The following is a 25,163-nucleotide window of genomic DNA, read 5'->3' as shown; positions in this document are numbered from 1 at the left end:
CAAGACACCTGACCTTAAATGCCACCTCAGACCACCAGGGAGGGCGCCCAGGCTTCGGGCCTCGGGTCCTGCATGAGAGACGCAGACCTTTATCCTGGGGCCCCTACTTGGGGCTTGACCGAAGGCAGAGGATGACAGTCCAGGGCGGCCTAGAGAGCTTGAAGATGTCTGTGACTCTGAGCTTGACCTCCAGTTGCCAGCACACGTGTCATGGGCCAGAAGTGGTGGGCAAATGGCTACCAGAGAGATCTCCACCTGGCCTTGGCATTTGAGACAGCATGATGGGATTCATGATGGGGTCACCTAATCTCACCGCTTCATTGTGGCGATGTAAAACAGGGGCTCACAGAAGACACATGGTTTGCCAAAGGCCACGTGTTCATCATTTTGTCAAACAGAGCATCTACCACCCCCAACTTAAGGATCACCATCCAGTTAAAGCAGATATGCAAAGGGGTGCTAGCTCACAGAGCTAAGGGCAGCCTTCAGGAAAGATGGTTCTGACCCAGCAGATCACCTCAGGAACAAAAGGCTGGTGTAGTGAGTTGAATGGTGAGCCACCCCCTTCCCCCAAAAATATATTCACACCAAATCCCTGGGATCTATGAGTGTTATCATATCTGGAAAAGGAGTCTTTGCAGATGTAATAAAGTTAAGGATCTTGAGATGAGGAGATCATCCTGGATTATCCAGGTGGATCCTAAATTCCATGACAAGCGTCTTTAGGAGAGACACAGAGAAGGTGATGTAAGGATGGAGGTAGAGATTGGAGTGATGCAGACACAAGCCAAGGCCTGCCAGGAGCCACAGGAAGCCACAGGGAGAGCCCACGAAGGATTCTTCCTGGAGCCCCAGGGGCACTGTGGCCCTGCCCACACCTTGATTTTGAACGTCTGGCCACCAGAACTGGGGGACAGTAAGTTTCTGCTGCGTTAAGCCACAGGTACATGGTCATTTGTTACAGCAGCCACAGAAAACGAATGCAACTGGCAAAATGCAGAGGCCACGTGCCTGCTCTGCTCCCTGCCCAGGGAGACTGTTAGGGACTGAGTTTGTGTCCCCGGAAATCCACATGTTGAAACCCCAGTCCCCACTGTCATGGTCCCTGAAGGTGGGGCCTTGGGAGGAGTCATGAGGGGATGGGTGGCATCGCAAGGGGACGAAGAGACCAGAGCTCTCTTTCTGCCACGTGAGGACAGTGAGAAGCAGGCAGTTTGCAGCCGGAAGAGGGTTCTCAGCAGAACTTGATCAGGCTGATCTCTGGCTTCCAGCTGGACTGTGGGAACAGGTTTCTCTTACTGGTAAGCCACTCAGTTTACGGCACCTTGTTATACAGCCCCAGCTAAGACAGAGACTGACCCACCCGACAGGCGATGGGCAACTTTGGCCTCTGGCTGGGCTCAGTGCAGGAAGTGGAGGGAGAGGAGAGAGGAGAGGTGAAATCTCTGGCTCCCCTCCTGGGGTCCTGTGTGGCTGTGCCCCTCAGCCTTATGGTCACCGCTCCTCTCCGGGCAGTTCCCGCCCTCCCCCCGCCCAAGGGACTCTGCTCCGGGGCCCCAGTGCGGGCTCGCTCCCCTGGCCCATGCAGGATAGGGCTGTGTCAGCCCGCTGGCCTAGCCTTGGTCCTGCCTGAAGCCCTGTCACACCGTTGGAAACAGTGCCTGTTTATCAAACATCCTCGAGTAAATCAAGCTGAGCACGCCGCGTGAAAGCTGCCAAGACGCGGAGGATCATGGTTCGCTGAAGCAGTGGCTCTTCCACGGCCTCATTACTCCTAGGAGGCCACTGGGTCGTCACCACTTCTCTGTGACACAGGCAGGGGTGGTGGGTGTGACTTTGCCACTTTGCCCCGAGGGAAGCGAGGCTCGCGGTGGTGAGCTGAATTTACGGCTGTGGTGCTGGAAATGTGGAGCGGAGCGAGGATCCCAGCGCAGCCCTCACCCCCACTTCCAGCTCTGTCCTGAGCTGTCGGCCAGGGCGCAGGTCCGTGGTCCCCAGGCTGCCCAAGCCTCCTTGTCACTGCCAAGGCAGACGTCACTAGTCAGTCATGATACGCTTTCAAACGGAGGCTGGGCTTTGTCCTGCGACCTCTCCCAACACAGTTCCCCAGGAGGCCCCACAATCAGCCGGAATGGGTGGGTAAGTGGCACTTCCTGCTGGTCCTTCCTGTTCCGCTGGCTGAGGACAGACCTTCCTAAAGCAGTTTCCCAGACCCCAGGCCCTGTGGGTCTCAAGGCAATAAGACAGTGTCTCTCTCTGTGGGGACAGAGTGCAGATCTGCTCCACCAATGTTAGACATGCTGATGACACGATCATGACAGTCATGGTCACGATCATGTTTTTAGCGCACACGTCAGCAGTACAGGGAACTGCTTCAGAAGAAACGCATCGGTTCTGGGCTTTGGAGGGGTCATGGGTCACAGATTTGCTGGCTGGAGCCTTGGAAGGTAAAGGCTCTCTAGCGCCTCTCCAGGCCTGGCCCTGCTCCTGCCTCTGCTCTGGAGGTCCCTCTCCTGCAGAAAGGGGATGAGTGAGGAGAGGCATAAAGGTACTCGCCCTGCCTGATGCTTCCTCTTGGGCATAAACAGAACTGGGGGAAACTGGCAAAGGGAGGCCTCCAGAGACAAGGGGCAGCCACCTGGAAGCCATCGTGGCAGGGACCTTCGCCTCACTGCAGAGGGCCCCTGGGCAGGGACACGGGTGGGTTGGTGTGGAGAAGTGGAAAGCAACCAAGACCACCCGGGAGGAAAATGTGCACTCAGAGCACGTCGAAGGCGAATCTGCAGTCGTGAGCTGTCCTCGTGTCAGAAATGAGGGGACATCTTCATTTGTTTTGTTTTCCTCTGATTAGCGAGTGGCATGCCCAAAACTTGACTGCGTGGCCGCATGCTTAACACCATTGGTTCACTCTGCCTGAATGCTCCCTGAAGCCCCTCCCAGCTCCCACCATCTATTCTTTCTGAAACATTTGTATCATCTGGCCGTTGATAGGAACAACTGGCTATGTAAGCCCCCCAAACCATTGTTCTCCCTGCTCAGCCGGCACCTCCAGAGGCAGGGACGCCTGGCCCGGGCTCGGACAGCCCCACACACAGAGCGGAGGATGCTGGCCACGTGCCAGACCACCTGATGCTCCATGCTCTCTCAACCTGTTCTCAGAGGCCCCGGAGTTTTCAATAGCACCAACCCCCAACTTCACAGCGCCCACACCATTGCACTGAAGCAGCCAGCATAAAAGGTGCATCTTGCTCACAGCTCAGAAGCCTAGCTCAAATGGCCTGTGTGGCCATGGGCTCCAGGAGACTGCCGTTCACAGCAAATGGGGGTTTCCCTCTCTTCAGAGTGATATAAGCCTTTCTAATGAGAAACACCGAGTTTAAGGTTCTCGAATCCTCGAGTTTTGGGTACATGGATTCAAAGACTCCTTTTGATGCAAAAGGTTACAAATTGCTTCCAACTATCCATTTGCTCAGCTATTTTATTGCAACTGAACTTTAAATATATATCTACCTAATAAAAGAGTAACATGCTAATTGACCGTACCTTTGCGACGCTCACCAGCCAATCAGGAGTGAGTATGCAAATTAACCCAACAAAGATGGTGAGTTAATTTGCATACGCAGGTGCTGAGTGGCTGGGGATGGGGTGGGACACAGGCGTTCTGCACCACCCCAGCCTCTCTGGGCCTCTGGGCAGCTAGGGAAGGCAGAAAGGCAGCTCCGGGCTGGAGCGTAAAGGCTGCTCCGGCCAGAGCTAAGGTGGTGCCAGCAGCCAGGGGAACAAAGGCCCATTCTTGCACGGATTTGGGCCACTAGTGTGTGTATATATATATTTTTTTCAAATTTGTTTTTCAGAGAGCGGCTGCCTCCTATATTCCCCACACTGGGAATGGAGCCCACAACCCAGGCATGTACCCTGACCAGGAATCGAACCGTTGACATCCTGGTTCATAGGTTGATGTTCTACCACTGAGCCGTACCGGCCAGGCATGAGCTTATTTTTCTGATGTGAAACACAATCCTTGGATGACTGGTTTAAAACAATTCCAAAACTGGTCAACAGGGGCGGGGGCGGGGAGAGGTTGGGGGAGGATCTAAAGAAAGCAGAATTGAAATACTGCTTGAGCAATTCAAGTCATGACATCCGCTTTTAATATGTCTTCTCCCTTGTGTACACCAACTGTGCTGCTGGATGTGGAAAATCAAATCTACAGTTTGCCAGAATCATCGGAACTGATAACACTGACCTGCGTTCCAGAGTCAGGCAGGAATACTTCGTTACAGGAGGCCATTCTCTCTTCCCCATCCAGGTTTGTTTATTTCACATTGAATTACCTTTTATTTTTTTTTTGCCTAGGAATCTGGAATTGGAACTTGCACTGCTGGTGGCTTGTGATTTTCCCAGCTCTCTAGAAGCTTCTGAGATCTCATTTTTTCTCACAGAGGCTTTGTCTGTAGTGAATGAACCCTGGTTACAAAGTCGGATGGCTTGCTTAAAACAATGGAGTTACAGAGACAATAGGGAAGAAGGTGCTGAGCGCTAACCCCTGACACAGAGTCTGCAGTCAGTCTGCAGTCATCTCAGCAGAGCCACTCCTGATGCTGCAAGTTCAGGGACAGGTTGGTCTGCTATTCACTCCCTCCCTGGCTGTGACACAGGAACCCAGCAGGGGTGCAGCGCCCTCATAGCTACACGGAAGGATTCTGTTTAAGATTTCACTGTGCTCCACCACTCCAGGTTTGTCAGGCTGCTGGCAGAATGCAGAGAAGAGGAGGATCGAATAGTTGGAATAGTTTAGGCTCATTCCCTCTTTCCCCCCAAAAAAAAACCTCTGCCTCCAAAATGGGAGTTATTCAAGATCATTTGCAGGTGGCCACTTCTTAGCATTCCCAAGAGCCAGACAGCAATCATTCACCCTCCAAGTACACATGAAGGGACTCGGTTGGCTTCCACTCACCACTGTCTCCCCAGAACTTGTCCTGTGCCTGGCATCTAGGATGCACTTAGTAGGTATCAGCTGCATGAATAGATGAATGCACCATAACTGTGGTAAACTGCAAGCTGTCAGGCTAAGCAAGAGCTTTCTCAGAATCAGAACTGCCAACAGATGCGATGCGCTGCCCCAAGTGTCCTGCACCTCCCTTCACTGGAACTGTGTGAGCATGTGGGGCGTCGCGGCGCAGGTAAAAGCACTGCAGAGATGGTCAGATGGGATTTCCTTCCCTCCTGTTTTAAAATCTCATCAATAGTTCATGTACCCTGCACAAATCCTAAAAGGCCAGTAAGAAAAGTCAGTAAATGAAGTCATTCACAATCTCTCCACCAAGTGTGACAGTTCACACAGTATATCCTCGTGGACATTGGCTACATCGCATTTCATTATATGGACAAATACTACTTTAATTAGTGTGGGATGACATGAATCTTTGTACATCTTTGTAATGTTTAATCATAGCTCACATTTATTGGATTCTCCTAAAACCCAATGAGGTGGAAACTTAACATCATTCACATTTCATATTACAGACCAGGAAACTGGGGGTGAGAGAAATCACGTAATTTTCTCAAGATCATAGACTAGCAAATGGCAAGGCCAGACTCATGCAAAGGTTTCACTGATGTTCGTTTAATGAATGAATGAGTGAGTAAGTGAGTGAATATGTGCTCAACTGCCTGCACTAGAAAAACTGAGCTTCTCTTAACTGGCTGGGTGGTTCTACTCTACAAACTAGAGGCCCAGTGCATGAAATTCGTGCACTCGGGTTGGGGGATGTCCCTCAGCCCAGCCTGCACCCTCTTGCAGTCCAGGAGCCCTCGGGGGATGTCCGATGGATGGCTTAGGCCCACTCCCCTTAGCGCTGCTGCGGAGGTGGGAGAGGCTCCCACCACCTCCCCTGCGCTCACCAGCCGTGAGCCCGTCTTCTGGCTGAGCGGCGTTCCCCCTATGGGAGCGCACTGACCACCAAGGGGCAGCTCCTGTGTTGAGTGTCTGCTCCCTGGTGGTCAGTGCGCATCAGAGCGACTGGTCATTCCACAGTTCAGTCGATTTGCATATTAGCCTTTTATTATATAGGATGCTCTAAACCTTATGTCACTCATCTCTTCACAGGTCACTCTATGCCCATGCAAAAAACTGGATCGTTTTAACAACATAAAGAGCACTTCCTTGGCTCCAACTCACACCAGCTATTGGGAAAATCTTCTCCAAGGGGTGACTAAATATCTCCTTGGGTGAGCCTATCCACAGCCTCCTGCGGTCCAGGCCAGCCCAGGGCCTATACCGCTGCAGGCAGAGCCCACTCCCGTCACTTCCAGCCACCTGCCTCCCCAGCTCACTAAAGCTGACGGGCCCTTGCAGCTGCCGAGATGCTTCTGTGTCCACTTCCAAGGTGTGGAGCCACCTCCCACTGGTACAGACACTGCCATCAAGTAAGTGCCACTCACACCGCCAGTGCCAGGCCCACCACCTCTGCTGGTGTGGCTGTCACATCACTGGAGCTACTTGCTGTCCAAGTCAACACCTTGGCGAGCTGCCCTTCGGGCTCTCAGAGTGGGGAGGCCAATGTGGGAGTCAGGAGATGAGGGACAGACTGAGTGGCAGGACATCATGAAGAACTCAATATGACCCTCTCTCAGAATAAAGCTTCGTTCTGGACTCTATGAGGATTTCCTGGGAAGTGACCTGGTCCCTCATGCAAACAGATCCCTGGAAAGCCCAACTCACTTTCTCAAGACTTCTCCAACTCCCACAGGGAGAGTGAGGCCGCGCTGGGCCCTGCCTCCCACAGCCCTCGCCTCCTGCGGGCTTGCAGGTGACCATGTGTCTTTCCTCTGCTACTCAGAGGCTGAGCACCACCTCTGTGGCTCGTCTTTTAAAATTCACAGAACCTCACGCGATGCACTTGTGAGCCCACCTGGTCCTTGACTGTGCCCCATTTGCCTTTCAGTCCTGTTTTCACAAGCATCATTCTTGTGGTTTTATTTTATTACATCTGAAAGGCAGCAGAGTTGGGTGGTGGCTAACATGCACATTGGAGCCAGGCCGGCTGCATTCAGCTTGCCCTCAACTCTCAAGCTGTTTGACCTTAAATATGCAACTTGAGCCTCAGAGTCCTCATGGTAAAGCGATATCTACAGCAGTGCCTTCTTCACAGGGTGGCAAGGATTAAGTGATATAACAAGCAAAAGCACTCACAGCTACCGGCACACTGAAGGCACTCAGTAGGAGGGGACATTTATTATTGCAATTATTATTGTAATGGAGAAGAATGTGGGGTTCTGTAGGGGACACAAAAGAGAGGAAGGTCAATCTAACCTGGGGATGTGAAGAACTCTGGGGAGGAGGTGGCATAATGAATAAGCGCTTGTCAGGAGAATCGTGGGGAGAAAGAGCATTCTAAAAGAGTTTGTTCAAAGGCCCTGAGGTATGAAACATCTTGGCAAGAGAGCTGCCAGTAGGTCAGCACAACTAGAGTAAGGGTTCAAGGTCAAAGAGAAGCCAGAGCCAGATCCCCCCCCCCCAAAAAAAAAACACCCAAAAGCCTTGAACAACAGGAAGACAAAAATCAGGTTTGTCTTTCAGGAAAATTTAGGTAATGTCCAACTGAACATAATTTTCCCTTCCAGGGTCACCGTTATGATGATCAGTTATCACAAAAACCACTGGAGTATATATAATGCCACAAAATACGGGACTTATTGTAATTCACAGTTCTTTCCTCTGTTCACACGCCTTCAAAAGTCTTTGTTTGTTTGAGTGTTAATGATGAATTGGCATATTTTTCTAAGCTGGTTTAGTTGCTGCAAAAGACCTCCTTTACCAGTGGCATCTTCCAGATGGGTTTTAAATGCTCATCTTCCTAACCACAAGGAGAGTCGTAGGTGGCCACTACTTAGCATCCGTGAGAGCCGGACACAATCATTTCCCCTCAGGGTACACAGACAGTAGGCAGCTTGGGTCAGGACTGGCAGATGGAGGCGGCTGCGGGAGGCGGAGCCAACTTAGGGGTTAGTACTGGAACTGGACGTGAATGAAACACGTCCCAGGATAACAGCAGCACGAATAAAACAATAAATAAAATTTAAAAAGTCACTGAAGAAGAAGAAAAAGAGCAGGTGCTGTGGTGTGAAAGGGAGGGATGAGATTGCAAAGAGTATCTTTTGATGGAATTTAATGACAAAGGAGGTCCCTGGAGGGAAGAAGTCTGAGACAGTCAACTAAACTGTTTGAATACATACAGCTTCATCTGTTCACGTACCATTCATGAGGTTACCTATTAGCCTTCCGTTCCTTCGCTTCGTACATAAACGTCCTGGGTGCTGAGAAACTAACTGGACACCACAGAACCACATGTGCTCTCCCACCACGGAGGACTCGGGAGCAGGAAGGGCTTGCCGCTCCCGGGCACCTGAATGTGCCAGGAATTGTCCCAGGTGTGCTTATATACGCTGGACCTCCACGACACTCCTTTAATCAAATCAGCAGACACGCACAGTCTATTTCTCTGGCCCAATTTTCACTGTCCCATATTAGAGAAAACAGAGGCAGCGGGTGGGAAAAGATCATTGGGTGAGGAAAATAAAGCTAAAAACTTTATTTAGCTTAAAAGCACTAAATGCTTGGTGTTGGTCTGCCTCCTGTATTCCAACTACAAGTTTCCTGGTAGTTTCAGACACCATCACTTCAATCTCGCTCCTCCTTCCCAGAGCTGTAATCTTTGCCTCTCAGAGTCCTCACAAAACAAACATTGCTTTTTTTTTTAGATCATTTTTTCCTTTTAACACATTTCCCCAAATGCCCATGTATTAATCCTTGTCCTTCTTGTCTAACAGTCCCACCAACACCCTCAGTACGCACATGTGTGTTTGCGTGTGTGTGTGTGTGCGTGCGCGCACTCAAGTGCTGGTGTGTTGGATTCAGGCACAAAGACGGAGTGCCGTCAGCCCTGCAGGATCTGCCAGGACATAGGCCAAATCCGAATTCTCACACGGATGTCCCATCCCCTCCATGGGAGTGCCCCTTTGCGCTGTAGCTGCTGCAGCCTGGGGCTGCTGAGCACCAGTGGTATTTTGCTTGTTTTAAGTTGTTATAAAACAAAAACCAAGAAAAGTAGGCGGGGAGGGAAATAAGCTAATCATGTCAACGCATCAGTTGGTACTCAACTTAGCATGTGTTTTATAGGCAGCTGAGAAATTCAAAGAGCGTTGTAGAAACACTTAAAGCAAAGTGGCAGGATTTCTCTCAATCACTCTTTGTTTCTCAGACAGTAATTTTCCTCCTGAAAAATCAAACCAACAATAAGTTGTTTATTGAGCACCTAGTATGTGACAGGTACTGTAATGCCAATTGAATGTTATAGGATTTGTTTTCATTATTATCTTTTCTTCTTTAAAATATTTAAGGCCTTGATCAGGACGTGTTAGCTGTTTTCTCTTCCAACGATTTTATTATTACGAATGTCTTCAAAAGCTTAACACTTTGGTGGCTATGCAGAGTTTTCTGGGTCTTTATTGTTTTGTTTTGTTTCTACTATTGTTTTTTCACCTAAATTTTTCTTCTCCTACTCTCTGATTTTTAGGGAGAAAAAAAATCTAGCATCTAGGTCTGAGACTACTCGAAATGTCTGGGCTGGGGATTGCTAATGACCTCCCAGAGACAACCCAAATTGCTGATTTAGCAAAGCCCATTCTTGACCTTGACACAAGGCAAGACAGGCAAAGGGGAAGGACTTGGGAGGGAGCCGGGAAAGAAAAAGGATCATAGAGGCGCTCAGATCTCCCCAGTCCCCTCCCCCATTCAGCAAACACCTGGCTGAGTTGGAAAACATGACCGGTCCAACCTTCCTATTGGCACCAATTGAAGCTGTCAGCTCTCGGCTTGTCACCAGTTGCACTGGGAGGCCCCGGGCAGCCACAAGAGCCCTAATTAGGCAGAAATGACACTTCTACAACTGACCTGCCAGGACCTTTGGCAAACCATTTAACATCATTAGTTAACATTTTTTAAAAGTGTGAATGTAAATGAACAGCCAGTGGCTTTCAATGGAGTTTGTCGGTGGCATCTCCCCCCTCCCTGCTCACTCTTTCTCTTTTTCCATGAATAGTCCACTTGTTTTCTCCAGAATTGGAGGGAGGCGCTGGGGGAGAAGGAAGAAGAGGACCGGTCCTCGGAGAGGAGAGACATGTCAAAGCACAAACAAGCGCAGAGGAGTGGAGAGGCCACCTCTGCCTGCCTCAGCCTGGGCCCAAACAGAGCCGAGCGGGGGACCAGGGTGTGCTCAGCAGGCCAGACTCACGACAGGTCCCCTCCACCAGCCCCAGACAGCAGCCATTCCAGGCTTTGGGGCAATGGGAAAGGACTTCTTTTCCTGACCCCAGCGCCTCTGAAACACCCTTGTGCTCACACCTCCACCTACTTGTTGGCGTTCTGAACAAGCTGATGTTTCGCAGCCGTTTAGACCACATCTCATGGGTGCTTAAGTCTCCGTGTACCCATTTTAAAGGTACCTGGTCCCTCTGTAAAGGAGTGACGGTCTAGGGATAACCATTTCAGATGGTTAGATACTTACAGAAATTAGCTCATTTCCTACCTGTAGCGGTTACCTCCCACCTTGAGTCGCACTTCATTTTGTTCTTCGACGTACACCCACAGAATCCATACACGCCAACACTCTCCATCTGTGGGGGGGCGGGGGGGAGAGAGTCATTGTGAAAATGTCACTTTGTCTGTCTGTTTCCAAGCTGCTCTCAAATCCTGTGCCCATGCTGGGGGTAGAAGGTAGAAAGGTGTAGGTGGGCGGCCGAGGGGCCAGTTCCTGGCAGGCCTTTGCACGTACCACCTACCTGCTTGCTGTGTGGCCCTAGACGGGCGGTTGGCCCTGAGTCTCTGATGTTTTCATAAGATAATGCCTTACTGTCCTAGCTGGTTTGGCTCAGTGGATAGAGCATCGGCCTGTGGACTGAAGGGTCCCAGGTTCGATTCTGGTCAAGGGCACATGCCCGGGTTGCAGGCTCAATCCCCAGTAGCGAGCATCATCAATCAGTGATTCTCTCTCATCACTGATGTTTCTACCTCTCCCTCTCCCTTCCTCTCTGAAATCAATAAAAACATATATATATTAAAGATAATGCCTTACTCCTTAAAGTCAGAAAAAAAATAAACGGGAGTATCATGATAACTAGAAAGCGAGCAAAGGTAAAAGAGTGTGGACCACTAAGACGGGCCAAAATTGAGAATCTGTCCTCTTGCTTCCCAAGGCCCACTTGACAAAGCCACCACACCACAGGCACATCCAGGCCCTCTGTGCAGGCCCGACTCCTGCTTATTCTCAAAGGACTGAGAATACGACAAAGGAAAGTGCAGGAGTGCCAAACAAGTTCCTAAACCCACGATTCCATGAGTCACTTAGCCTCTCTGCGGGGTCCCACACAGCAAGGGCGGAAGTGTGTCTGGTCCCTCTCCGGATTTCTAGAAGCCCCGAGAACTGTGGTGGGCGCACGGTAGATGCGCAGTAAATGTTTACTGAGTGGGAAAGCAATGCGGCCTGCAGCCCCGGGCTCAGGGCGGTCAGGATGTGTGCTTTGGGAAGGGCTCACATACTGGATTTGGAGAGTTTTACTTGTCTCTGAATTAAAGATGAGTAAGATCAAGCGGGCAGTTTGTGGTAGAGGATGCGTGTAACCTAGTCATCAGAGGGAAGGAAAAGAAAACAATCTTCATTTGGGGCAGAAAGGGAGAGAAAGTATGGGAAAACGTCCTTAATAACAGTAAATGGGGAAGAGGGAGAGAGAGAGAGAGCAGCTCATTGCGATGAAGCATTTAGTGCTTTTAAGCTAAATACCTCAGCATATTAAGCAAATAGAGAAAAGCCAGCTAGAAGATGTCAGCAAATTGAAGCGAACGGGGCTCAGAAAGCCGATAGGAGGTGCCTGGCTTTGACCCCTTTTCCCATCACATGCCTGGCCTGCCTGCTTGTTTAGTGTTGCCTCTCCTCTCCAGCTGCGGCGCTTATTGAAAAGCTCTTGCTCCCTGCCTGGTTTTGGCACATTTTCTGCAGGTGCCTCCTACTGCGGCCACAATGGGCTGCCAGGGAGGTTTAGACCTGTCAACAGCTACGGGGGAGGGGGTGGCGGGGTGGAGGGGGCGCAGCTATTGTCTTAAAGGGCCAGGGACATTGGGAACCTCCCCTCCTGTGAAGCCAGCAGCACAGGCACCTGCTAATGAGACGAACCCTTTCTCCGGCTCCCTCTTTCTCTCTTTAATGATTTAACTTGATCGCTTTGGTTCCTTTCTGGAAGGGGAATTGCTCCATTGATCATCTAAAGAAATTGCCTGTAAAACATTGCCCTGCGACCACGACGACTACTTCCCTGGCTGAAAATGTCACAGCAATTGAAAAGCTCTCAGCCCAGTTCAAGAACGAGGTTGCTCAAGAGGACGGTCCTTGCATATGTCCTCAAGGACTGGCGCGTTCAGAGCTGCACGCTTGGGGTGGGACTGGTGGATTTTTAAGGCAGAGAATGTCCCTTCCTGTAGCATAGTCTGATTTCGTGTGAGGTTGTGGAAGACGAACCAAACTGAACTTGAAACTCCCTCAACCCTAAAATTAGACAGTTCATGGAAAGACATTGTTTTTTCTTTCTTTCTTTTTTTTTTTTAATCCTCACCCAAAGATATTTTTCCATGGATTTTTAGAGAGAGTGGAAGAGAGAGGAAAAGACAGAGAGAAACATCGATATGAGAGAAACACATCAATTGGTTGCCTCCTCACATGCCCGACCAGGGCCCGGGCCAGGCAGAAGCCTGCAACCTAGGTACATGTCCTTGACTGGGATCGAACCCGGGACCCTTCAGTCTGCAGGCTGATGCTCTACCCACTGAGCCAAACCGGCTGGGGCGACATTATTTTCTTAATCACCCAGGCCATTCTTTTCTGGGAAGCCCTGAATTCGGAGGGATGGCCACGTGGGTCAAGTGTGATTTAGGAAAGCATCTTCGTTTCCTCACACAGGAGACAATGTCTTTGTGCAGGGGGTAGCAGGGGCCTCGGTTTAGGAGAGGAATGATACTCTAATTGGGTGAGATTTGCTGATTCTTCAGACCTGTCACTTGGCGGCGGCAGCGACACACTGTAGGAACGGCATGACACGCTTAAGTAGTCTCCATGAATACTTTATTAGTCATTGCCAGGCCGATGGAGGGTGTAATTCACCTGGGGAAAAGCACTTTGTTGTCGGCATCAACCTGCCAGCAAAATAAACAGCTGCTGGCGATGGTTTCATCTTCCTCTGACAGGTGACAGCCTAAGTTTGTATGGGAATAAGCAGACTTTTTCCATCTAATTGGTGGGAAGCACCACTTGCTTAGTGAGATGCTGCCAGGTTCCTAATGTTGCTAATTTGGGAACAAAGCTGCAGGTGAGTCACCGTCCACAGAATGAGCCATGCATATTTTTTGTAGCTGATGAAGCAAGCAGCAGGCATGCTTAATACTGTATTTTAAAAAGGGCGAAAACATCTGCCTGCCTACCTGACAGACAAGAGAGAGTACAGAGCATCCGGCCACAGAAGGCCTTTTCGATGGTAAATCTGAAGGCGGCTGTACGACGTTTTTCATGTCGGCCTTCTGAAAGGCCAGGGTTCAAGTTGCAGAACTTGTTAGTAGATGCAGCAGGGTTGCTGTTGTTTTTCCCTTGGAATTTAGAAATTTTGGATTTTATATTTTTAAATCTTGTAATATTGTCAGAATCTATAGCTGTTCCGTTGAGGTGATTACATATATTACACCAAAATGTGCTGTATATAATAAAAAGTATTTTTCCTTCACCTACCCACATGGTGAATATAATTTTTCAATTCCTTAAATTTAAACCCACTCACTAAATTGACTCCTGAGTATGAAGAATTATGTTGGCAGCCTTTCACACACAACAGGAGTTTTGTTTTGTTTTTATGGGTAGGGGAGGTGACGTCTGTGCTTCCACAGTCTATATGGAAAGGCCTTATTTTTTGTCTGTAAAAGGAGGGTGTGGAATTAAATGACCCCAAAAGTTCTGCCTGGCTGTATGATTTCCTTGTCTATAGAAGTGATTCTGTAATGACCGACGGATGAGGGGTACATAGGGCCAGTTATTTCTAGCAGTTTGCCCCTTAGATAGGCAGCCGAGACGAAGTAAAGGCGGCCTGAGGTAAGCCCCTGCAGCCAAGACAGAAAGCCTAACCACCAAGACCAGAATCACAACGTCTGTAAAGAGCCTCGGGAGCAGGAATGCGCAGGAAAGGGGGTGGGGGTAGCCGGAGCGCGGGTGGGTGGCCAGACCGCTGCTGGGGCCCGCCGCTTGTCCTCCGCATGAACTCCCAGAGTGAGAGGGCGAATGGATGGTGTTAACACTTCTGGAGGGGAAAGAACATTCAAAGAGGAAACACAAGCGCATCGTCAGTGGAAGGAATGTCGACCTGCCAGCAGCCACAAGACTGGTTTCACTTTTGCATCTTCTTTCGTTTGTTTGCACACGATGCAAGAGGTCTGCGTGGAACTCCCAAGTTCAGAGACAACCAAATGGAGCATCGCAGTCCTATTCCTCATGGATCTTTGTGGCCCGTATGAAACCACCTGACTTCATGAGGTAGAAATTCACCTTGAATTAAGCTTGTTCCAACTTCGTACTAAATAGGGTTTGTCAGGATGTTGGACGTGCGTTGAAAAATAAAAGAACGTGTTTCGAAATGCTACATCATTCCTATGTCCACGCACACCTTGTGGATGAAATGTGCGCACAGCGGTGAGAATTACACCCTGGGCTCCAATGCGATTGTCTGAAGGGGAAGAGCTAACACTCCCCATAACGGGATCTGTAAATTTACTTATGGAGGGAGAGCCACAGACATTTCAACCTGAGCTCTTATTTACTTGCATTTACACTTGTTACCAACATGTATCTCAGCCACCAAAAGTTAACACACAGAAAGGTTGAGATTCCTCACACTTAAATAAAAAGTTCACATCAGCCTGCGGGGTAACAGTACCTGCTGAAAAGCCTGTATTTCATCTATAAGGTATCCTTACTTTCCAGCTAGAAAATCATGTGAATTTGAACTTGGCTTTATAGCTCCTGAATTAATATAGAACTGCTGGCTATGGGAAGAAAAAGGGCTATTTTATGCCTTCATAGAATGCATGGGGTCATTGTAAATGAACGGTTCAGCAGCAGTTCGTGTGACTAAGTCAGACCTCACTCCCCTCCCCCATGAAGAGCCTGCCTGGTTCTACTTTTTTTGTTCCTTGCAAGCTTCTTAGAATTACGTGCTGCAAAGTTTCGTTTCTTCCAAAAGTCAGAAAGCACAAAACAGCTGGAGGAGGGTTCCCACACCGTGTTTCTCCAGTTTCATACGAGATCACACCTCCTTTCTTCCAACCAGGTCCTTCCAGAGTTACAGCTTATTTTAAAGTGCACCTGAAAGCGGTGCCCTTTAGTAATATCACCCGTATGACCGATCCAAAGGACTGGTTTTGGATGCCTACCAAAAACAACCTAAAGCTTTACCTACACATGTTGTCAAAAATAGATGAGATGGGATGGCATCAGGTGTAGAGTCCTAAAGCCTGAATTTGGAGAGTAAGGTGAATCGCTCATAAACACAGTAACGGTATGGGCTGACACTGATGTGACAGCCGACCGAGCCTTAACCCCGGGAGTACAGGCGTGTGTGCCTGTGTGTGTGTGCCTGTGTGTGTGTGTGTGTGTGTGTGTAATTCTCTATCTGATCCACCAGCCGGGGTCTAGTTTTATGCCAAGGAGGATCATACTTTTTTCTTGGCATTAAAGCTTGAAAAAAGAGTGTGAAAAGTTCAAGGAATGCCCCTAGTGAGTTAGAGTCAAACCCAGGAAACACACACAGATAAAAGTAAAAATGCTTACTTTTAGTTTTAAAAAGCACAAAACCTCACATGGTGATTCCTTTTGTTCTCATATAACAAATAATACTTGAAGATAAAGTCTATTGCAAAAATACATTCAAAGAGATCTTATCATTTTGAATTCTTCATTTTGCTTGTATTGCCTGCTTTTGCAGATTTATAATTATCTCAAAAAAGACAACTAATTTTCTAACAATGGGTTTATGCGAAATATACAGAAAATAATTATTAACTGAACAGGTAATATTTTTCTTGCAATGGTCTCAGTTAAGCATTCAAAATGGCTGTATTTTCAGTAAAGTAATAAGTGGTATGTAGGACAATATTCCTTTGAAGCCTATAAATTGATAAACATACATTTTACTTATTTCAAATACCATACTTAAAAAAAAAGTTATGTTTTTGTTCTTACTCTACAAAACGCAGTCGTTGATCCTTACCCTACAAAAGACAGTCTTGGATTTTGTATTCTCAACATCAGCGCAGGGGCTGTGTATTCCCTTATGTGCTGTCAGCCTGGCTGTAAAGAAAAGAAAGCATCTATGATTCGGCACCAAAGTTTAGGTCAGGTCCACAAGTTCATAAAAATTCCAACGAGTGTTGGCATGGGATGATTTTACATCAAAAGGAAATCTGGTACTAGATCACTCAAACAGAAAGTCCACATTTAACATTTTAGGAGCAGAAACGTTCTTTAGAAAGCACAGCTATGTTAGGTTAACTGAGACATCTCTGCTCTGTAAAATGCCCTGTTTCATGAATGTGGTTCACAGTCTTCTCTATTTTCCAAATCCCCATACAGATGATACGAAGAGAGTGCAAATATTTGACCGTGAACTTTGGGAAAGATGGTTACCTGGAGTAGCTCAGGGATATTTCAAATCACTCGGTTGTTCATAAATCAATTCAGACTTTTACAACAGTCTAACAGCGGCTGTTGAACAAGAGGAGCTCCTACGGGGAGTTTTGCAAGTTCCGCCAAGGGCAGCGGGAGAGGGGGGGCCCTGAATTCTCACGTCGCCTCCTTTGGCCCTATCTCCGTGCACACAAAAAGAATCGGAGATCAAGGCAAGCACCCAGACACTTCTCATCCAAACCTCACTTTGGCCTCAATGATTTATTTCAAGTGAAAGTGCCATCACACAAAGTCATCCTAATATACAGGGGTGGGCAACAATAGGTCTACAGTTGTTCGTATGGAAAATAATAAAATAATAAATGATAACACAAGAATAAACTGTTTTGCATACTCACAACTGAAATCCTACTGTTGCCCACCCCTGTACATCAGCTCTTTTTTTTTCTACTTTTGTTAAAATTGAGATAATCAAGTTTAAGATTTTATTAGGTACAGAAAACTTTTTTTAAGTATCCCAATAAGCTGTTTAAGATATAGTGCTACCATTTGATTATTGGTGATTAGATCATCTATAAACAAAAGTTTGTGATAGAAAATTCTTAAGAAGTTCTAATTTATGAAAGTACCAATGTATTTTTAATTTTTTTAGAAAGAAAATTTGATATAAAGCAAATGACTACCACCACCCAACACCATGAACACAATAAGAATAACTTTCAAATACACCAAAGAAACAAACCCACACAGCTAGTATGGTCTTGGATTGCATCAACTCTTTCTGTCTGAGTATGACTGTTATATTGTCCTGCACTTTCTTTTCCTTCTTATGCCCAGACTGAGGCACTGAAAACAGTTTGCTCCTATAGCCTAAGCCGAAGACAGGCATCACTGAAAACACATTAAAAATTATTTCCACTTTAGAAATAACATTTTAGTCTTTCATCCTTACTAAGTCTCTCAAGTATTAGTGGAAACATTATTCTTTCTGGGAAACTGATTCTGATCAGTACTCCTTTTATTTCTACATATCCACCTAAGGTGTTGAATGCACAATCACAAAATATTATAACTGCATTATTTAATTAAAAACAGGATCCATTATCCCTTGCTAACATACAATACAATTCTGTGTATTTTTTTAATTGTACAGAAATTTAATTTAACATTAGACTGGCAATAGAGATTCATCCACAAGTGTCACCTTAAATAATTTTGGAAGTACTTGGGGATCCAGTGATAATTTTAAATAATTGTCACATATAAAAGAGATGCAGTAAAACCAAATCAATATTGAGAAATTGGTCTAAAATTACTTTATTTGTTAAAAATTCCTGGAAATTGACTCCCCCCAAAATCACAGTTCTTCAGGAAATAATCCTCATCTGCATCTGTGACTAGCATTTAAAAAAAAATTCAAGTAATGAAATTCTCCAACTTCTTAAACAGGGCAACAACAACAACAAAAAAGGCAAATCAAGGAAGAAAAAGAGAATAACAACAAAAGATAACCCCACCCTTTGCCAATAACAAATGCAAAGAGTCAAGACCTAAATGTGACAACCTTTAATTTTTTACCATTTCGAAGGCTAACAATACCATAAGATTCATGGCCAGACAGAGACAGTCTTTTCATTTTGCTAATAAGAAACAGATAATTCCTCTTAAGCAGATTAACTTAAAGTACATTTTCAAGGAAGCTAAAATCCCCTTCAATCAGGGTCTTAAGTTTAATTATAAAAGTCAAACCATTTATTAGCTCTCATTTAAGTGCAATAACAAAATAGTGGGCACACAAAACTCTGAGGGGCCCGAAGACAACCAAATCAGGATTGGCCGTAAACACTGTTAGCCATAACTTGATAAAACATCTAACCGGTCCACTTAACTAGGATTCTTCCCCTCTTTCTTCTTTGCTGCCCCCTATGTAAAAAATAGGGTTAACGTTTTCTTCATCCACAGTAAATTCAATGATTGTTTTTATTTTACTACTTTTATATTAAGAAAAGTACACACACACACACACACACAAAAAAAAACAAATAAGTACAAATTAGAAAACCTGCCTTTGTAGGATCTTGTATATGTATTTGCTTTACTAATCCCCTAATTTTGTCATAAAAATACTCTTAAATTGTATCTACTTCTAAAAAGTTAAAAAATATCTATTTTAAAGTGGAAAAAAAATAAATAAAAAGGTAAAATAGCTTGCTTAAAGGATTTCTTTTGCCTGATTTTTTCCTTTTTTCTTTACTGTCTGAACTCACTGGATAATTGCCCTATTTCCAGTTTCACTCTGCCTGTAGAGAAACTGTGTATCTATACCTTGAAAAATACCAATTAAACTGCCAGCAGTAGCATCTCCAACAGTATCTTTTGGTCTTCAGTGTCAAAGCCCTTTGAACAAATGACCGGAAGGCTAAATCTAAAACAGCCTTTGACAAGAATGCCAGCTTTGAGCACTCACTTTAGGACTAAGGCTCCAGCTTACTGCTTTACTTGGGAAGCAAGAGAGAAACAACCCATCAACTTTATAATTTGCACAAATGGTTAAAATAAAAGTGAAAGATTACCAGAAGGTCACTAATATTGTTTTGAAAGGGAGGGGGAAGTTCCCCTTATCATTTAATTCAATTCCATCCAAATTTCTGTACAAAGCTAAATAAAAGATTTTAAATATTGCAAAACTGCTAAAAATGCTACATTTTCCTTTCCCTCAATTTCTGTAGTAATAATGATACCATTTACTGTATGCTGGGCACAGTGGGGAAAAGTTCACATGGATTTTTAAATTGAATCTCATAGCAATCCTATGAAATTGAAAATATTAGCAATGGGGAAATGGGCTCAGAGAGTTTTAGAAACTTGTACAAGGTCACACAGCTGGGAACTGAAAGAATTAGAACTTGAACCCATGGGGTCTGATTTCAAGATCCCATGCTTCTAGGCCATCTTGGATGCTTCCATTATCAAACCATTCCTGGGTGAAGCCTTAGCCATTCTCTTTTTGACAGGATCCATGAATAAAGCTTGTAGAACAGTGGTGTCAACTTGGCTGCCCATTGATATCACATATTAAAAAATACTTATGCTTGGGCCCTACCCTAGAGATTCCGATTTAATAGGTCTGGGGTAGGGCCCAGGCATCAGTAATTTTCAGTACTCTACCAGTGAATAAAATAGATAATCCTTCTCTTTGCGATGCTTACATTCTAATGGTGCTTAGATTCTAGTAGAATCCCCAGATGATTCTAATGTGCAGCCCAGAGTGAGAACCAGTGATCACATTAATATTACCACTTATCCAGGCTCCTTGCTCCAAGCCCTCAATGTAAGCAACTCAACTGGCAGAGAATGGGAAAGAGTCTAGCAATAGCTGACACGAGATGGTAGAATTTTACTTAGAGAGTTCCAGATCTGAGAAGCAGCGGAGCACCATGGAAAATGCATGGACAATGGAGTCAGCCGGACCTGAGTTCAAATTCCAGCTCTACTAGTTATGAACTGTGTAACCTTGGGCCAGCCACTTGCCTTTTGTGGACGTTCTATAGATTCGATGGCATGATGTGAGGAAAGCCCCAGGCATATAACACTGCTCCATCAATGGTAGTTGCTTCTGTGGTTTTTGTTGTTATTACTACAGTGGTAATGACTACTGCCAGGAGGCATTAGGAGTGAAAAAATCAAATTACAGAAAAACCTTTTTTATTAGTCAAATAATTCCTACTTTTATTACTTAGCATTTAATTTGCAGCTATTTCTATTGCAAATTAGCTTGGCAATCATATTTCTCATTCATGACAACTGCGTAAGGGCAACATTATTACTCCCGTTCGCCACAAGAGGAAAAGACAACATATCCATCTATGCTGTCTCTAGTTTCTATGATTCTGTGATTAGACACCTGCAATCATGTTCATTAGTCCCCTATGAAAAATGATACTCAACACAGATGGCAAATGCAGGAAAGAAGAATTAACAAGCACTTGATAGCAACCCCAAAATAACATCTAAATAATCACTTCTGAACATTAAAGTCATGACAAACAAGTTCCAATTTATATAAAGATGTCAGAAAGGATTGAGGGAAAATGAACAAATACATTTTTCTTTATCCTCATTCATTTAGGAAATGTCTGACATAACTCAGAAATTCTATCTGAAATGCAGACCGAAGAATGGTTAATTTCCTCTAAGAAGGGCCTTCCATTAGCAGATAGGAATGCCCTCATATGTCCTGATATTTTATCTTAAATCAGAGCTACAAAGTAGAAGAGATCGAAGATGGAGAGACCCCATTCAGTGGTTCTCAATCAAGATCCCCAAGAAGCCCGTGGGCTGTGGGCAAGGGTCCCACAACTTCGAATGTACACCGAACACACTCCCAACACTGAAGAATGGCTTGCCCATAAATATTATCTCTTTGTTGTATGTACGTTTCTTCATAGAAATACATGAAATACAAATGCCTCTAGACATACTACTGAATTTATAATCACTCTATATAACCACTATTACACGGGAAGGGCAGTCCTCAATTTTTTGTTGCTCAAAAGGAGTCTTCATCAAAAAGGTTAGGAAACACTGATCTAATACAACCCCCTAATTTCACTGAATAGATCCTAGAAGACATTGGGACATGTGGGATTCCTATAATCTAGGTATTCTAATTCCCAAATGGTCTTTGTCCCACACCATACATCCCTTCCAATGGGAAGTTAACAGCCATGGTCATGTCCTCTTTCTAATATCTCTTCTCTTTCTAAAAGAGGAGGGTATAGTCCTACCCACTGTCACTGGATCTGTGCCAGAATTTTCTATATATCCTGAATCTGTCTTTTTCTTTCTCTTCCTTTCCTTCCCCTGCTCAACTCTCCAGTTTATGCCTTTAGGGTTGGCAGCATTCCACCCCTTTCAAGCTCCGATGTTCTCTAAGTGCCCTTGGACATTTAGTCTTAATATGAAGGTACCAAATAAGGAATGTGTTATGTCTGTATAAAATAGGCATATGCATGAATGTATTTTATAGCTAAAACCCCAGAACTTCTAAATCTATGGAAAATAAGAAAATTGGTATATTCGTGAATAATTATTTTATTTTCTCTGACCCTGTCAACACTAACAGGCTCTTAAACCCCTAGCCTACCAACTTTTCAAAATGCTTTCACGTCTTTTATTTCAGTTTATTGTCCCAATTGGTCACTGAAATGCATTACTGGAGCACAGTTAGAACTTAAGTTCCATGACAAGAAGAAATGCTATCTATTTTATTCACAGCCTCCCCGCTCCTCCTCCAATAGCTAAAACAGCGCCTGGCACATGGTAGGCATTCATTCAATTAATGTTTGTTGATTGACTGAATCAACAGCAAATGGGAACGATAGGTTTATTTATTCATCATTTAGCCTACAAGTAGTTTTATTTTTATTTGAGGAGATAGAATGATCTACAAGGGAAGAACTGAGTCCCTAATATTCTTTTCCATCTTCAATTCTCCTCGTAATATTTGACTTAACATCCTTTCCTCAAATAGTTTTAATGTAATTCTTCAAAATTATACAAGTAATACATTCATTTTAGGAAAATCAGAAACTGCCAATAGATAAAAAGAAGAAAATAAAAGTTCCCTATATCCCCATAACCCAAGGATGACACAATTAACATGCTTATATCCTTTCAGACTTTATCCTGTGTGCTCAGCGCGCGCGCGCGCGCGCACACACACACACACACCCTGACATAGTTCCACAACTTTCTGTCCTAGATTCTATGATTTGAAGTTTTTTCTTTTTTCCATAAGCCCCTTTTTTTTGTCTCCTACAATAGCTCCTTCCTCTCTTCCTATATCCTAAATATATTCCTTCCCCAACATGTAGATCCTGAGTTCAAGAGGATGTTTTCCCCTTTTCCTTCCAGAAGATTCATCTGTTCTTATTCAACTTTAAATTTGTTGTGGGTATCTTGTATCTTCTTGTATCTTCAGTCTTCCCTTTCCTCTGGGATACCAGTGGCCTACATGTCTAAAACCAAATGCATCCTGTTCCAACAAAACCAGGTCACTCTTTCCCCCCATTTCTGTCAACTGCAACACAATTCTGCAGGCTATCCTCAACAGTCATCTTTGGTTCCCCGACCTCAAGGTGATTTTCAGCCTTGCTTCCTATTGTCTCTCTCACCCTTCTCTTCTCATTGCTACTATTACTGTTTAGGGCCTTACATCTATGTTATTTTCTGCCTGGGTCTCCTGCTTGTTGTATAACAGAACACCTATCAAAGTTACCCACTGCTGCCGGTAACTTCCTAAAATACCACTTGCTTCTTGCCTATCCTATATTCAGAAATTTGAGATGGCTTCCCACTCTTACAGAATGGTACTGCAGCTCCTTCACAACCTCACCTCAGACTACTTTTCCATCCTTATTTCTCATTATTCTTAAAAACAAACCTTTTGCGCCGAAACCGGTTTGGCTCAGTGGATAGAGCGTCGGCCTGCGGACTGAAGGGTCCCGGGTTCGATTCCGGTCAAGGGCATGTACCTTGGTTGCGGGCACATCCCCAGTGGGAGGTGTGCAGGAGGCAGCTGATCGATGTTTCTCTCTCATCGATGTTTCTAACTCTCTATCCCTCTCCTTTCCTCTCTGTGAAATATCAATAAAATAGATTAAAAAAAAAAACAACAAAAAACAAACCTTTTGCTCCAGCCAGCCTGATGTACTCAGTACTCACCCAACTACAAAACATCTGATTGTGAGTTAGGTATTTATGAAGTATTTATTATGTGTAAAATCCCTTCATTCACTCGGCAGATATTTACTGAGCATCTATTCTATCAGGTAATGTACCGTTGCTGGGGATGCAAAGGTGAACAAGACACACCAAGTCCCTGTCCTCATGGAACTTAGAGGCGAATGCGTTCAGAGAGGAGACTCTGAGACATGGTGGTCCCAGCTCAGGGTACTTCCAATGTCCCATTAAAATGTCAAATGGGTCAAGAAATCCCTGAGGGCTGAACTTTGTGGCCCAGGGGAAGGATTCAGAAGAAAGGAAGGGCTGAGTGAGGAGAGCTGGAGTGTGAGAAAAGGCTTCTCTGAAGTGGGACACAACCGGGCCTTAAAGGATGGGCTACTAGAAAAGGGGGTGCCCTCCATCCAGGGGGATGTGAGGAAAGGCACCAAGGTGGACCAGAAACAGCAGCAGCAATGGCAGGGGCTGATTCTGTACAAAGGTTTACTCAACACCATTTAGCAGAGCCCATGCTCCGTCCCTGCGGGGCCCCAGGCTCTGCGGTTGATGTGAGTATGACTCAGGCTTGGCTCCTACATGCAGGGATGGCCATCTAGCCAGGAGGATGAGGTAGGTCTGTGATGACTGACAGCGCCCTGGAAAGTGAGACATTCCATTAGCGATTCGGAGAAAACACGGAGGAAGTTCAGAAGGAAGTGCATGTCTGGCCCCTATTGTAGTATTTATAGAAGCAAATGTTTTTACAGATGTACGTGCACCTACTGAAAATAGCTATCCGGTTTCACATGTTTTCTCACTCATTTTCTCCTGAGTGACCAGTGAACCGGGCGGAGTAGGTAAGTAAGATGTGTTTTCCAGATGATCCAAGGGCAGCACAGACCGTGTAAGTGACCTGCTTCAGTCAGAAACACAAACAGGCAAGAGTAGCACATGAACAACGCTGTGCACCTCGGCCCGTTCCCGCAGCAGAAGCACGGAGCGGGGGCGCGCATGGAAAGTCCCAGGATCCTGCAGGACACCTGGCCGGGGCACCGAAGCCAAGCAGGCAGCTTGGATGTAAAAGGGCAGGATGCAGGCGGCCTGCGAAGGTTTTGGAGAGGGAACACGATCCAGAGAGTCTTCTATACCCTCCCCCCAGCCTTCTGAACCATAACCATCCTTAAATTTCACCCCAAATCTTTTTTCCAATCCACTGATTTAATCCGACTAACCTCCCCGGGAGACCGCGACAGAACGCCCCGCCAGTACACGGTTCGGCTCAGGGCAGTGAGTGAGTGAATGAATGAAGTCATTAATTTCGGGGACCTGCACAGCTTAGGGAGCATACCCTGAGTTCTTACAAACCTCCCCAGGAGTGTAGGCCGCACGGGCCGCCCTCGCCACCCGTCATCAGAGGTACGAAGGGGTGGGTGGCGAAGGCCGTGGGCCCGAGTTCCAGGGCCACGGGACCCCGCGCCGCCCCAAGCTCGAGTCCCCCACTGGCAGCTGGGGCTCGCCTCCCACACTCCCACAAAAGGCGCTACCTGAGATCGCTAACTATTTTCCCATCTGGAAAACGTCGGGGGGAAGTGGTGACAAACAACGCCGGGGTAGCGCTAGTCGGGAAGCGTGAGGGAGGAGGGCTGAGGGGTCTTTTCCAGCTCCCGC

General features: G+C 46.0%; 1 protein-coding gene across 2 annotated transcripts in view; it reads right to left on the bottom strand.

Moving 5' to 3' along the window:
• Positions 1-25,163, bottom strand: part of HSPA12A (heat shock protein family A (Hsp70) member 12A) — a 113,579-nt gene that overhangs the window by 88,138 nt on the left and 278 nt on the right. The window contains exons 1-2 of one of the 2 annotated variants that reach the window (XM_080641020.1): positions 25,040-25,157; positions 10,590-10,677 (exon numbers count right to left, since the gene is read on the bottom strand). In XM_080641020.1, the coding sequence (XP_080497146.1) occupies positions 10,590-10,677 (88 nt within the window). In that variant the 5' untranslated portion in view covers positions 25,040-25,157. Of the gene's footprint in view, positions 1-10,589; positions 10,678-25,039; positions 25,158-25,163 lie in introns of those variants that run through there. The other variant, XM_080641019.1, reaches the window with a different exon arrangement.

Source organism: Plecotus auritus, assembly GCF_963455305.1.
Source record: "Plecotus auritus genome assembly, chromosome: 9".
Classification (NCBI taxonomy): Eukaryota; Metazoa; Chordata; class Mammalia; order Chiroptera; family Vespertilionidae; genus Plecotus; species Plecotus auritus.
This window is presented reverse-complemented; position numbering and strand designations above follow the sequence as displayed.